At 34.6% G+C, this 13,239-nt stretch overlaps 1 protein-coding gene across 1 annotated transcript in view; it reads right to left on the bottom strand.

The window, feature by feature from the left end:
• LOC150102508 (protein jagged-1-like) overlaps window positions 1-13,239 on the bottom strand; it is a 186,703-nt gene that overhangs the window by 3,858 nt on the left and 169,606 nt on the right. Inside the window, exons 21-22 of the mRNA XM_090399608.1 lie at window positions 10,088-10,219; window positions 5,622-5,781 (exon numbers count right to left, since the gene is read on the bottom strand). Coding sequence (XP_090255734.1) covers window positions 5,622-5,781; window positions 10,088-10,219 — 292 coding nt within the window. The remainder of the gene's footprint in view (window positions 1-5,621; window positions 5,782-10,087; window positions 10,220-13,239) is intronic.

Here is a 13,239-nt window from a genome sequence, read left to right as displayed (position 1 = left end):
CTCTCAACCCTACTGAACACCTGTGGAACGAATTGGTGTGACAATTGAGGTCCAGAGCAGCATGCCCTCAATCTGCCGCTGAACTCAATGCTGCTTTGATGGAGGAATGGAGACAAATTCCACCTGATGTTTGTCACACACATCGGTGGAAAGCCTCTCTCAAAGGGTGCAGGAGGTGATTAGAGCCAAAGGTGGATATACCCGATATTATCGATTGTAAATTGCTAAAGTATCCGGACAATTATTGGTAGATATGTGTATAATCTGCTATCAAATTAACAATTAATATTGCAACGAGTCTACTTAATTTACTCAGCATGAAGATAAATTTTGCAAGGAGTATATTCCTACAACCCCTCAAATCACAATAACTTTTACAAAGTATTAATTTTCTGAACACATTATTTATACTGTTATGTTTCATTTTCAAGTTTTGGAAAACTTTTTCAGGGTTATCAAACACAATTATAAATGATACTAACACTAGTCAATAAGGATTTTGTAACTAGGATCAGATGGAGTCTATGTATTTTAAGGTGTGAAATTTAAAAGTGGAACTTCCTTTAATAACATTAGGATTCTTTGTTACAATTATGCCAAAACAGAAGCTTGGCTAAGTAATGTTCAATGATGGGGGGGGGGGGGGCACTATTGAAGGAGGATTGCATATTTTATTTTACTACACATTTCTATCAACTAGGACATATGACAGGATACTACATAGAATTCTGATAAATAAATTGCAGCAAATGAGATAACAGACAGTAATTTACTCAGGAGCCCAGCAGAAGGTTTGTTCCTAGTGGTGTGCCACAGGGCTCTGTACTTGGGCCACTACTATTTAATTTGTACATTAGTGATATTGGAAATAATCTGAGAGAGAATATTCAGTTGTTTGCTGATGATGCAAAATTGGGTAGAGCAATCATTGTTAAAATTTTGTGGGATGATTTAAACAGATTGGCAATATGGACAAGGAAGAATGGATATCAGTTTAATGTAGCAAAATGTAAGCTTATAAGGAATAAAATGATTACCAGCTGTGTGCTATATTGAAGAAACTCTACTTCAGGAAATTGATGAAGCCATGAATTTGGAAGAAGTGGTATGTTGGTGAATTGGCAGTTAAAGATTATAAGGCATATTGCAAAAGTGACTAAAACAGCTCATCAGATTACTTGGTTACTGAAGAACGTCCTGATGAAAACAGAGATAAGCTTGTTATTATACCTCTTTATAAGACCCCATCTTGACTACTGTGCACAGATCTAGTCACCTGGATTTCTTGGAGAAGGAGAGGATCCAGAGGCAAGTGACCAAAATGGTAGCAGATCTATAGAATGCACCACAGGTCAAAGATTTGTGGATTACAGAGGTTGGTTGATAATGGGAAAAGGGTAATATGTTTAAAACACACAAATTACTGAAAGGAAAGGATTTTACAAGATTGATACAGAAGAATTTTTTCAGAACAGGTCTGGTAGTGGGAGAACTAGGGGTCATTCTTGGAAATTGAGTAAGAGTGTGAAAACTAATTTTTTGCTTGGAGAGTGATGAATGCATGGAATATGTTGCCAGTGTCTATCCAATATAGGTTCCACAAATATTGTTTAGTGCTAGCACTAGAGCTACCCTTGATGATATGAACCCATGTGATAATAATAATATTTTCAAAAGTCTCCTCATACTTATTGTGTGTGCAAGAGGTTCAGAAGGCTTCTCACTATTATAATGCAACAAAACTTCTAGTAAGTTTGGAGATGTCCACAAATAATTGCCAGCTTTTTTTGGCTTATGAACTTCATTAATTTTTGTAAAAGACCATCTACTCATCAGAGTAGTAACAAATTCCATTTTTTGTTTTAACATATGAAGATAGGATTTTGTTCCTCTTTAAAAAAATTGACATTTTTATAATGAATATTTTGACATCCACCAACATTCTCGAGCTGATAAACTGCACGGCTGAAGATATAGTCCGAGCAAATTCAAATCTCTGAAAAGATCGTTTAACTCCTGTTCAGTCAGGTACCTTACCTGACAACTTCACGGATGCTATCATCTGTTTATGATTTGCTATCCATACTGGATAGTAGTAGAAGATTCATAACTCATCAGTACCACCAATATGTTACAGTGTTTGTGGAGTAAGGATGCCAACAAAAGATCTAAAGATGCTGCACTAGTCTTATGGCGGATTTTAAGTTTATGGGGATGATATCAAATGGCTGGCTTTCATAAAAAATCTATACATTAGTTAAACAAAAGTAACAATCTGGTTCTCTCCAGAAGTCATGGTTTTCCTTGACTCTGCTGAGTTAACTTTACAAGACATGCCATAACAATGAGGCATCTTTGTCCCCTATTTTTACTTCCTTACCATGAGTTAGGATGTGTTTCTGCTTAACACTTGTTTTATAGCCTCAAACTTTTTCATGTAGCATAAAAATAAATGTAGAAATGAGAAATCCAAAGATGTCTAAGAATAAGTGAGAATGATAATAGATGGAGTGTGTTAGAGTCTTCTTTCAGGTAAAACAGGTTCAAATTCAACTTGTTCATTCTATTTATTTTCAGGTTACTGCCACATGCCTTGAGAGTTGGAGCAATTTTTTTTTATAAGAAATTTTTCACAAAAAATTTGTGGTGAACAACTCACTCCTATGTCAAAGATAATATATATATCAATTCATATTGTGATTCTTGGAAGAGCAATTAATTTGTGCATAATGACTGAGGTCGAATATGTAGCTTTTCTGATATTCTCCATCTTTGTGATTTCCACTAGTCAATCCTATATACATTTAGTCATGAAAATTCAAGATTTTTTATGACTATGGAAATAGGATTAAAAACCAAGTTTATATATAAAGTTTTTTTACTTGGATATATTATGTATTCAAGATACCAAGTAATTTTATATAAACTTGGTTTTTAATCCTTTTTCCCAAGTGAGCAAACAGACAAGTAAGTCAAGTTTGCGCCTGCACATAGTGCAAGTTTGAGGCAACTCATGGTAGTGCAACTCGTGGTAATGGTGGATTAAGCTCTGATCACTTTCCTTAGTATTTTTCCCTTAATGTAAAGCACATTCCCTTGTGGAGATGTATGATGCTATGCATTAAAGGCAATGGTCACTACCCATACTGGTTTCCCTTTGTTTAAGTGTGGGAATACCTTTCCAAAAACTTGTAAAATCCCCCGGATCACCCAATAATGAGCGACCCACAGGGTCAGAAACTCAGTTGGCTCTACACTGTGGCAGGCTCCCCCACCACCGAGCACAGCTGCTCATTTGCTCATCTGGAAGGGTAACAACAACAGCCATGTCTCAGTTAACTTCACAGACTACAGCATTGCTATTCATTACCCCACCATGCAGGCCCTGGGTGATAGCAACAGCTGAGCTTCAGTTAAAACTTCACGGGCTACAACATTGCCAATCATCATCCAAGCTTCCAACTGGTTTCGACCTTTATTGAGGTCTTGTCAGTGGGAGCCAGACCAGACAATGCTAAGGTTGAAGTAATACAGAGCTTATATGAATTTTACCTAAACAAGCTGCCACAAGGTGCTTTGACCTTATTAAATAAAATCTCAGGATGATAGATGTAGAAAGTTTTTTTTAACTTGGGTATATTATGTATTCAAGATACCAAGTAATTTTATATAAACTTGGTTTTTAATCCTATTTTCCAAGTGAGCAAACAGACAAGTAAATCAAGTTTGCACTTGCACGTAGTGCAAGTCTGAGGCAACTCATGGTAGTGCCACTCTAAATACATAATACATAATATACCCAAGTTAAAAAACTTTCTACATCTATCTCTCATCCTGAGATTTTATTTAATAAGGTCAAAGCACCTTGTGTACCTCAACCTTAGCATTGTCTGGTCTGGCTCTTACTGACGAGACCTCAATAAAGGTCGAAACCAGTATGGGTAGTGATCATTGCCTTTAATGCTTAGCATCATACATCTCCGCAAGGGATGTGCTTTACATTAAGGGAAAAATACTAAGGAAAGTGATCGGAGATTAATCCACCTTTACCACGAGTTGCCTCAGACTTGCACTACGTGCAGGCGCAAACTTGACTTACTTGTCTGTTTGCTTACTTGGGAAATAGGATTAAAAACCAAGTTTATATATAATTACTTGATATCTTGAATATATACATATATATATTAGGGTTACCAAGTAATTTTATAAACTTGGTTATTTTACTCCTAATCCCAAGTAAGCAAACACTTAAGTTTGCGCCTGAACGTAGTTCAAGTCTAAGGGTGGTGCAACACCAGGGCAACTCATTGTAAAGGTGGGTAAAGCTGTGATCACTATTCTTAGTATTTTCCATAATGTAAAGCACATCTCACTAAGAGATGTATACTGCAATACATTATGGGTGGTGTCACTACCCAGACCGGTTTCAACCTTTTTTGAGGTCTCCTTAGTGAGTAGCTAGACCCTACATACCAAGGTTTTAGTAATACTTGGTAACCCTAATATACATTATTCCCAAGGTAAAAAAAACTTATTTACATCTATATGTCCTGCAGAGATTCTTATTCAAAATAAAAACACCTTGTAGCAACTTGTATAGGTAAAGTTGATAAGGCTCTGTATTACTTAAACCTTGGTATTTAGGGTCTAGCTACTCACTGAGGAGACCTCAAAAAAAGGTTGAAACCGGTCTGGGCAGTGACTCCACCCATAATGTATTGCAGTATACATCTCTTAGTGAGATATGCTTTACATTATGGAAAATACTAAGAATAGTGATCAGAGCTTTACCCACCTTTACAATGAGTTGCCTGGTGTTGCACCACCTTTAGACTTGAACTAAGTTCAGGCGCAAACTGAAGTTTGCTTACTTGGGATTAGGAGTAAAATAATCAAGTTTATAAAATTACTTGGTAACCCTAATATACATTATTCCCAAGATAAAAAAAAATTATTTACTTATATATATGTATGTAGAGAATACTCTGGAAATTTCTACATAGAAAAGAGTGAAACTATGACTCATATAACTGTATTTAATGTGGTACCTAATAGTATGAAAAGTCTGATTCAAGGATCTTTTGTCCCATTCAGGAATAATGAACTAGATAAGGTGTTTCTCACTCTAGAATGGATTCATCCTTATCAGCATCTGCTTTCCTTTTTCTATGGTGTATATAATCCTTTTCTTTCACTGAGAGAGAGCTATGGCAAGATAAGACATGTATCATAAAGTATGAGAAAGATGAGGAATCATATGATCTGCAAGTCAGGAAACAATACATAAACAATGTGGAACCTCAAACTGGTCCTTAGACATATTCCTGTATATGTTTTCTATCCTGTAATCAATCATTCTAATAGTCATTTGAAAAAGATTATTGGGATTATGAATACCGATGTTTTACTAGGTTAATACTGAATGACATTCCTACCCACAGTTGTAAAAGTGTTACATCCTGAGTTAACTATGCTTAACTGTGAAAGATGCTGTCATTAGTATTTGATAACCCAGAAAATGTTTCCCAAAACTGGTAATGAAAGATAAGTGTGTAAAGAATATCAGTTGAATGATGTAACACTATTATTTCATTATGTTTGTTTATAGTGGAAGTACTCACTTATATTTTCTGGACTCACTAAAGATGTTTCTACTTTTACTTCAATTACACCAGCCAAAGCAGAGCTATTAGCAAGTTTGCGACTGATTAAATCTGCCATTTTTTTGGCTACAGCACTGACTACTGCATATGTTCCCAATGATGGTTCTCCAACTGTTGACTATAATAAAAAAAAGAAAGAAAGAAATCTAAATTTCATCATACATGTATATTATAGAAATGAAACTTCAATATTTGAAATTGCCTTTTTTTAATATTTAAAAATATATAAAAATTATTTTTAAAAAATATTTTACCAGAAATGAAATGTAACATCATATTTCTCATGTAAAATTTCCTTAGTGTCAATCTTATAGAATCCTGTTAATGCACGTCCCCTCTTTCACAAAACTAAACTTTGCAACTCACACCAACTTGGTCACTTGTCTCTGAATCCTCTCCACTACCTCCTGATCCCCAAGAAACCCAAATGACCAAATCTGTACAAAGCAGTCAAGATGCAGCTGAATCATAGCCTTATAAAGAGAAAATTCAACATTGCTAAGTAATCCTTTGAACTGTTTTACCAACTTTTGTAATATGCCCTCTGAATTTCAACACCAGTGCCTCCAAGTCCCTAGCCTCATCAGAATTCTTTTCAACATTAAATTGATAATCATTATCTTTTGCCCACAATACCAATTTATTTAAATCTTCCTGCAGGATATCTACATCATCTTTATCAACTATTGTCCTTCCCAGTTTTGCATCATCAGCAAACAATTGAATATCAACTCCACCTTTTAAACATTTACTTGCATAATTAATTACCTAGATAGGACTTTAGTGTCACCCACGTGGTTGGGCTTAGTATTGTTTGTTATTTGTGCATATGTTACATTAATTTTTTTGTAATCCCCGTAGATGTCCTAGTGACTAGGACGAAATATAGGAAGTATTAAAGTCTATTTTAATTCTTTTTGAGTGTTGTTAAAAAATCCATTAAGCCTCCAACATGATGTCCTCACAGCACTTAAGCCTCTTCACACGTATAGTAGAATAATAATTTCATTAGCCCTCAATTTTTTTTTTTTTTTTTTTTTTTTTTTTTATCATACTAGTATAACTGATGCACATAATATAAAATCATCACCACTTCAACTGTAATGTTAGCTTATATAGGTTTTTTTTTTCCTTGCAATTTTACCATATGTTTTTCCTTTGTGATATGAAAGGCTAAGCTAGATTTGTGAATCCCCTTTTATTCTTTTTTTTAAATATCTTTATATGTATATATATATGTTTAGGTAGTAAAAAAAGCTTTCCTGGAAATCACTGCATATCATGAAAATATGCTAAGATATGAAGTATATAACACATAATAACAGACTTTATGCAAAAATAGAAGTAGCTACTAACCATCACAGGCTATAATAAATTTAGTTTAATCCTTTATCCAAGTGAGAGCAAACAAAGTTTGCACCTGAAAATATCTTCAGGACTGAATATGGTATTGTACTATCTTACTTGGGTAAGTAGTACAACACCAGACAACTCGTAGCAAAGGTAGAGCAAGCTACCAACACTCTTATCCCAGTATCTCCCATAATGCAAAACACATCTCCTTGCGGATATGTATAATGTTATGCATTAATGGATTGGCCACTACCCAGACTAGTTTCGACCTTTATTGAGGTCTCTTCAGTGGGAGCCAGGCCACTTTCAACATTTTTCACCATCACAGGCTGTTCATCCCTGTTGACATTAGATATTGAAAATCAAGATTGCTTTTTACACAGAGCATTGGACATTCTCCACACTTCATCTTTTGATTGTAAACCTAAAGAGATTTACAATCAAAAGATGAAAGTCTTCATTCTTTCTGACTGTAAAGCATTTTTGGATATTTTAATTTCCCTTTGCATCTCAGTTATGTTCATTAGAGAGAAGTTGAGTTGATAACATGTTGATCATGATAATCTGTTGCCACCATGCAGAGCCAGAAGATAATTTTTAGTGATGTCTGTTATATTTATAGTCTCCGAGCATAGTTTCTTCCACATATCATTTATACACTTCATTTTAAATATCATAAATCATTTCAGTCCTGATGGTAAACTTACACAAAAAATCTTAATAGTAAATTTATCTGCAGTGGATTCTTTTACAAAGAATGAAGAATTAATACAGATATGGCAGAGGCTTCCAGAGATGTACATAACCAAAAAAAAAAAAAAACTGAAAGTAGACGCCAATACTGTTTTCTGGACTATTTCCAAAATACTTTAATCTCCTTGAAAACAAGGTGACCAACCTGTGTACACTAACTCATATGTGGTCTGATCGAGGCCTTGTACATTGGAAAACTATAATCTATTTACTTCTACATGCCAATGCCCACTTTATCACTGATATAGTCTATTGCCTTTACAATTCTGTGTTCACTAGCAATATCAAGTCCTTGATTTCATCCTTTCCCTACATTTCAAGTCCTTGTCTAGCAAATGTACATACTATTTCCATTTCAAAACCATACTCTTTGCAACAGTAATTGAACCAGGACCCAGTGATAACCCACACAGCCAGTTTATTCCAACCCTCCTATAAAGCCACAACATCTCCACTCCTCACAGTGCCAAACAACTGCATATTTCATTTAAATATCAATCACTCAAAATTTCATTTCATTCATTTCATTCAAATATCAAAACATACCTATGCAGCACACCACTGGTGACTTTCATCTTCTAGCACAAAACTGTATCAGACAGTCAATCATCTATCCAACTCAGTAATCTGTTATCTTGTTTCCATCCATCTCAATTTAGTTACCAACTTGTCATATTAGTATTATTACTATATAGGCACCATGGAGTGTGGAGGCTCATTGCTGAAGATCTACAATGACTTACATATTTAAAGAGGGATGGGGTATCCTTCCTTAACCTCATTCACTAACAGGGTACTCTTGACTACCTGTAGTAATTCACTCCCCAAGCAAAAAATACAGTCTCCCTTGTTAAATATGCACACGACTTCCAGGAGTGATCCCTTTGTATCGTGTATTGAAAAATTTCTTCCATAAACCCTATATGCTTAACCCTGGATAAGGGTTAAGCATATAGTTCAATAAACCCTGGATTTATGCATAAGCTAGCTTATGCATAAATCCAGCACTGGCTAAAAAGTAACTTATGTGTTTCTTAAGTAACTTATTAGTAACTTATGTGTTTCTTTCATATAGTCTCTTTACTGCTATCAATTAAAGTTTGTAACTCACACATTTATCTTCATAGGGAGCATTTTGCAGCCCTCTCATCGTCTTGGTCACTTGCCTCACAATACTCCCCATCATTTCCTCATCTCTAAGAAACCCATGTGACAAAATCTATGCACAACTGAAAAAATACTGGAAATTCCCAAACTTTGTTGCAACCAATCAAAGGCAGTTACAAAATATAAATAAGCATCTTTCTTGACCAATACATTTTCACCCTACTGTAATAAAGTAAGTGGACTGGTAAAGCATGAATTCCTCATTATGGGTTGTGTTTGGTTAGTTATTATAGAGAATCTTGATATTATGGACCCAACTGTCAGCCTCTCTAACATCCTTAACAACTCCACATACATAGATTGGCCTCTAATTTGAAGCCAGAATCTTTCACTCTCCTTTATAAGGTGGAATGATTTTACCTTCTTTCTATTCCTTGAGGACTTTCCCCAAAGTGTGTGCAAGGCTCTTGTTAAACAAGTGTCAAGGCTGCTGTTTAATCCAAATAACTATTGCCATTTTCACATCATATGCAAATTTTAAAAAATGAGCACAGTGTTTACACATCAAGAATATAGTTTTACTTGATATTTATTTTTGACTGTATAAGTAAGCTTCTTTACAACCTGTTAAAATAAAACATACTTAAACAAGAAATAGATAATTGTAGAGACATCATATGTCATTGTTTGGTAGACTACTATAACGAAGAAGATACACCAGTCAAGCAAAGTGTGCATATATATATATATTTGATGCAATGGATTTACTCAGCTATATGACATGATTAAATAGATTTAATGATTTAAATAGATTTAAGAAGCCAAGAGACAGAAAAAGTAGAGAGATAGCAAAAAAAATAGAAAAAATACTATTTATTATATGATCACTAACTTGTGCAATAAAATAATAAATAGCATTGTTTTTTTCTATTTTTGTATCTCTTGGCTTCTAGTCATTAAATTTATTTAATCACATATATTAAGTGCTTTTACTGAGAAAAGCTATCATAATCAGAATCGTTATTGCGGTCCCTAAGCTATAATTTTTAAGACCCCCCCCCCCCCACATCTAAAGTAAATTTTAAGTTATCTATACTAAGGCAGAGGCCTCTTGGTAATATGAGACCCTAAGCTGTAGCTTGTCTAGCTTATGCATAAATCCAGCACTGGCTAAAAAGTATTAATGTTGAATATTTAGAGCAAAAGCATACCACAGTGACTTCTATGCTGTCATCTTCACCATCTTTAATATCACAAAGAACAAAGACTGCTTGAAGCTGAGTGTAGTTGCGCAATACAGGAAATTTTCGAAGTTTGATACATAATCCTTCTACCGTCAATCCCTATAGGAAAACAACATTTAATATACACTGTCTTATTTGACATTATCATATTCAAATAATAATAAAAAAAAGACTGAATTCACAATATAAACCTTCTGCTATAAAACAAACTCACTATGTTAAAATAAGTGTTAGGAAATCCATTTTAGGATGAAATATGCTGATATGTATATTTTTGCCATCACATGGCCTGTAGGTTATGACATAAGACAAAACAGAGACACCTCTAGAATTTACCATACATCAATACACTCAGCACCATATCATGGATTTCGAATGAGATGCTATCACAAGGAGAGCTGTTTAAAGGACAAAGCTAGATAGCTAGGAGGCATTTTAAGGACTGCAGAGAAATGAGTGAGACTTCTGACCTAAAGTCCAATCCTCACCTTCTAGTGAAGGTGAAGTTTTATGCCAACAGCGATATGTCAAAATTAGCAGATTATAAAAAAAAAATTAAATAAAATACTGAAAACAGCAGTCTCCATTTTGTTAATTACTAGTTTCATACAGCACTATTGTGCAGTACCTCAGATTGGGATAGAACACACACAAAAAAAAAATGATATTTACAGAGAAATTTCTGAATTAACAACTGTCATTTTTTTTAATTCATTCAACATGAGACTGATGCTAAAAGTAGGAACGACATCAAACAAGCAGTTCACTGTTACAAGATAAGCACAGCATGTCTCGTGGCCTAATTCCTTAATATGTAGAACCTTCATGTATGCTGACGACAGTTGATTTAAGATTACACCGTAGTTTTTATTACATTGGGTCAGACGTATTGTTTTGCTTGCCTCTTTAAATTTACTTACATAATTATCAACTCCATGTATGGCATTTTAATGAGTTATGTTGCCAATTAACAAGGTGAGAAATTCTAGTTTTATGTGCCTGTTCTTTCTCTACACCTCTGGCATGTTTTTTTTTAATGGATTTCTCCAGGAGTATACAAAATCTTTTGTATACTCCTGGTCTCTTCATATGCAAGCAAGGTTGTTTTGGTGATCTTAACATCATGGATACTTTTTGTAGTAGTTGAAAGGCAACCTTTAAGTTATATTGTTGTCAGATTTTTGCTATTTTATCTGTAACATTGCTGATGTAAGATAAGGAAACAATGCCTTTGTTGGTTGTTGTCTTGGAGCATGAGCTGGTTCATTCAAGATACCATTGATAGTTGTGATGTTGTAACCATATAGTTGTTCAAACCTTTCCATATATAAATTAGGTAAGCATGGAAAACTGGGATACCCATGACCAAGGTAATTTATACATGGAAATGTTTGAACAAACAGCTATTAAGAGATATCATACCAAACCAAGATTATAGGTACGATATGTATGCAATGTTTTCATCATTTTGCCAGGCTCAGAAGAAACCCTTCATAACTTCACTGACTTCTTTATCAGTTTAAACTACAAAATCCAATTCACATCATAAGTAGAAAAAGATAGATCCATTTCTTTCCTAGATGTTGTTATCGCAGCTGAAAATCCTAGCAATCTTACTTTTGAAGTACACAGAAAGAAGTTCAATACAGGCCAGTATCTACATACTAGTTCCCACCACCAGTGATGATGATAATAATAAAAAAGAAAGAACTTATATTAAAGACATTCTTCTAAAAAATGGTTACAACATCACAACTATCAATAGCACCTTAAATGAACCATCTCATGCTCCAATATAACACCCAAATGACCACAAAGGCACAGTTTCCCAACCTTACATCAGAAATGTTACAGACAAAATAGCAAAAAATCCTACAACAATATAAATTAAAGCTTACCTTTTGACTGCAATGAAAAGTATCCATGATGTTAAGATCACCAAAACAATCTCATCTGCCTATGAAGAGACCAGGAGTATACAAAATCTTTTATACTTGCAGAATATGTTATTCTAGACAGATGGGATGGTTTTGAGAAACCCATCAAAAAGAACATGTCAGGGATGTAGAGAAAAAACAGACACATAAATCTGGACTAGCTTTTCACACCACCAATGAAAAATGTCACATTAATCAGCAACTCACTAAAATGCCATACATAAAATTTAATAATTATGTATGTAAATTTAAGGAGGCAAGCAAGATTACACACTGTCTGACCCAACATACTAAAAACTAAGGTCTAATCTTAAATCAACTTTGGGCAGCATGCATAAAGGATCTACATATTAATAAATTAGGCTGTGAGACTAGCTATGCTATATCTAGTAACAATGAACCATGCATCTGATATCTCATTCCTACATTCAACATCCGTCTCATGTTGAATAAATTTTAAAAATAACAGTTGTTAATTCAGAAATCTCTTTGTAAATACCAATTTTTTATTTGTATTTTCTCCCAATCTGAGGTACACAACAGTGATGTACATAACTAGTAATTTATTAAAATGTGTTATTTTTATTTGGCTTTTGCCAGTAATTAACAAAAAGATACAACAAGCCACAGAAATTTTAACTCTATTAGCCTCTGTTGCCTGTGTAGCTCAGTGGATGTGGCGTTTGCCAACCACGGTGCTTGGCCACACGAAGGAAGACTTGGTTTCGAGTCTAGTCGGCGACTAGAGGAAATTTTTCTAAGCCTTTTTTCGACCGGTTCCCGAGTTAGTCGATCTCTGGCACGGGCAAGCAGGTTTTTCCTCCCGGAAACTCGGGTTTTTCGTCCTGTAAACTCAAGAAAATCGACCGTAGAACCCACATTATTTCAGACATTAAATATATTGTGTTAGGGTTAGGGACCACGAGATGGCGGCACATTTGAGCCGCCTCTCTTCACTGAGTACCGCTTAATTAGTGATAGCCTTGGGCCATCTATCTCTGATTGGTACCAGTGGAGATTGAACTGCCCACTCAGTCTCCAAAAGTTAGATAGGGCTAAAATGGCCTCGCCTACTCCCCGTATACGGGAATAAAAAGGCGTTAGCCGATTTTTTTTTTTTTTTTTTTTTTTTTTTTTTTTTTTTTTTAAGCCTCTGTTGTCACAGAGGAAATTCAATACTAT

This window comes from Typopeltis vanoorti, chromosome 10, assembly GCF_054136105.1.
Source record: "Typopeltis vanoorti isolate ZY-2024b chromosome 10, IOZ_Tvanoo_1.0, whole genome shotgun sequence".
NCBI lineage: Eukaryota > Metazoa > Arthropoda > Arachnida > Uropygi > Thelyphonidae > Typopeltis > Typopeltis vanoorti.
The sequence above is the reverse complement of the archived record's forward strand: the minus strand, read 5'-3'. Positions and strand labels throughout refer to the sequence as shown.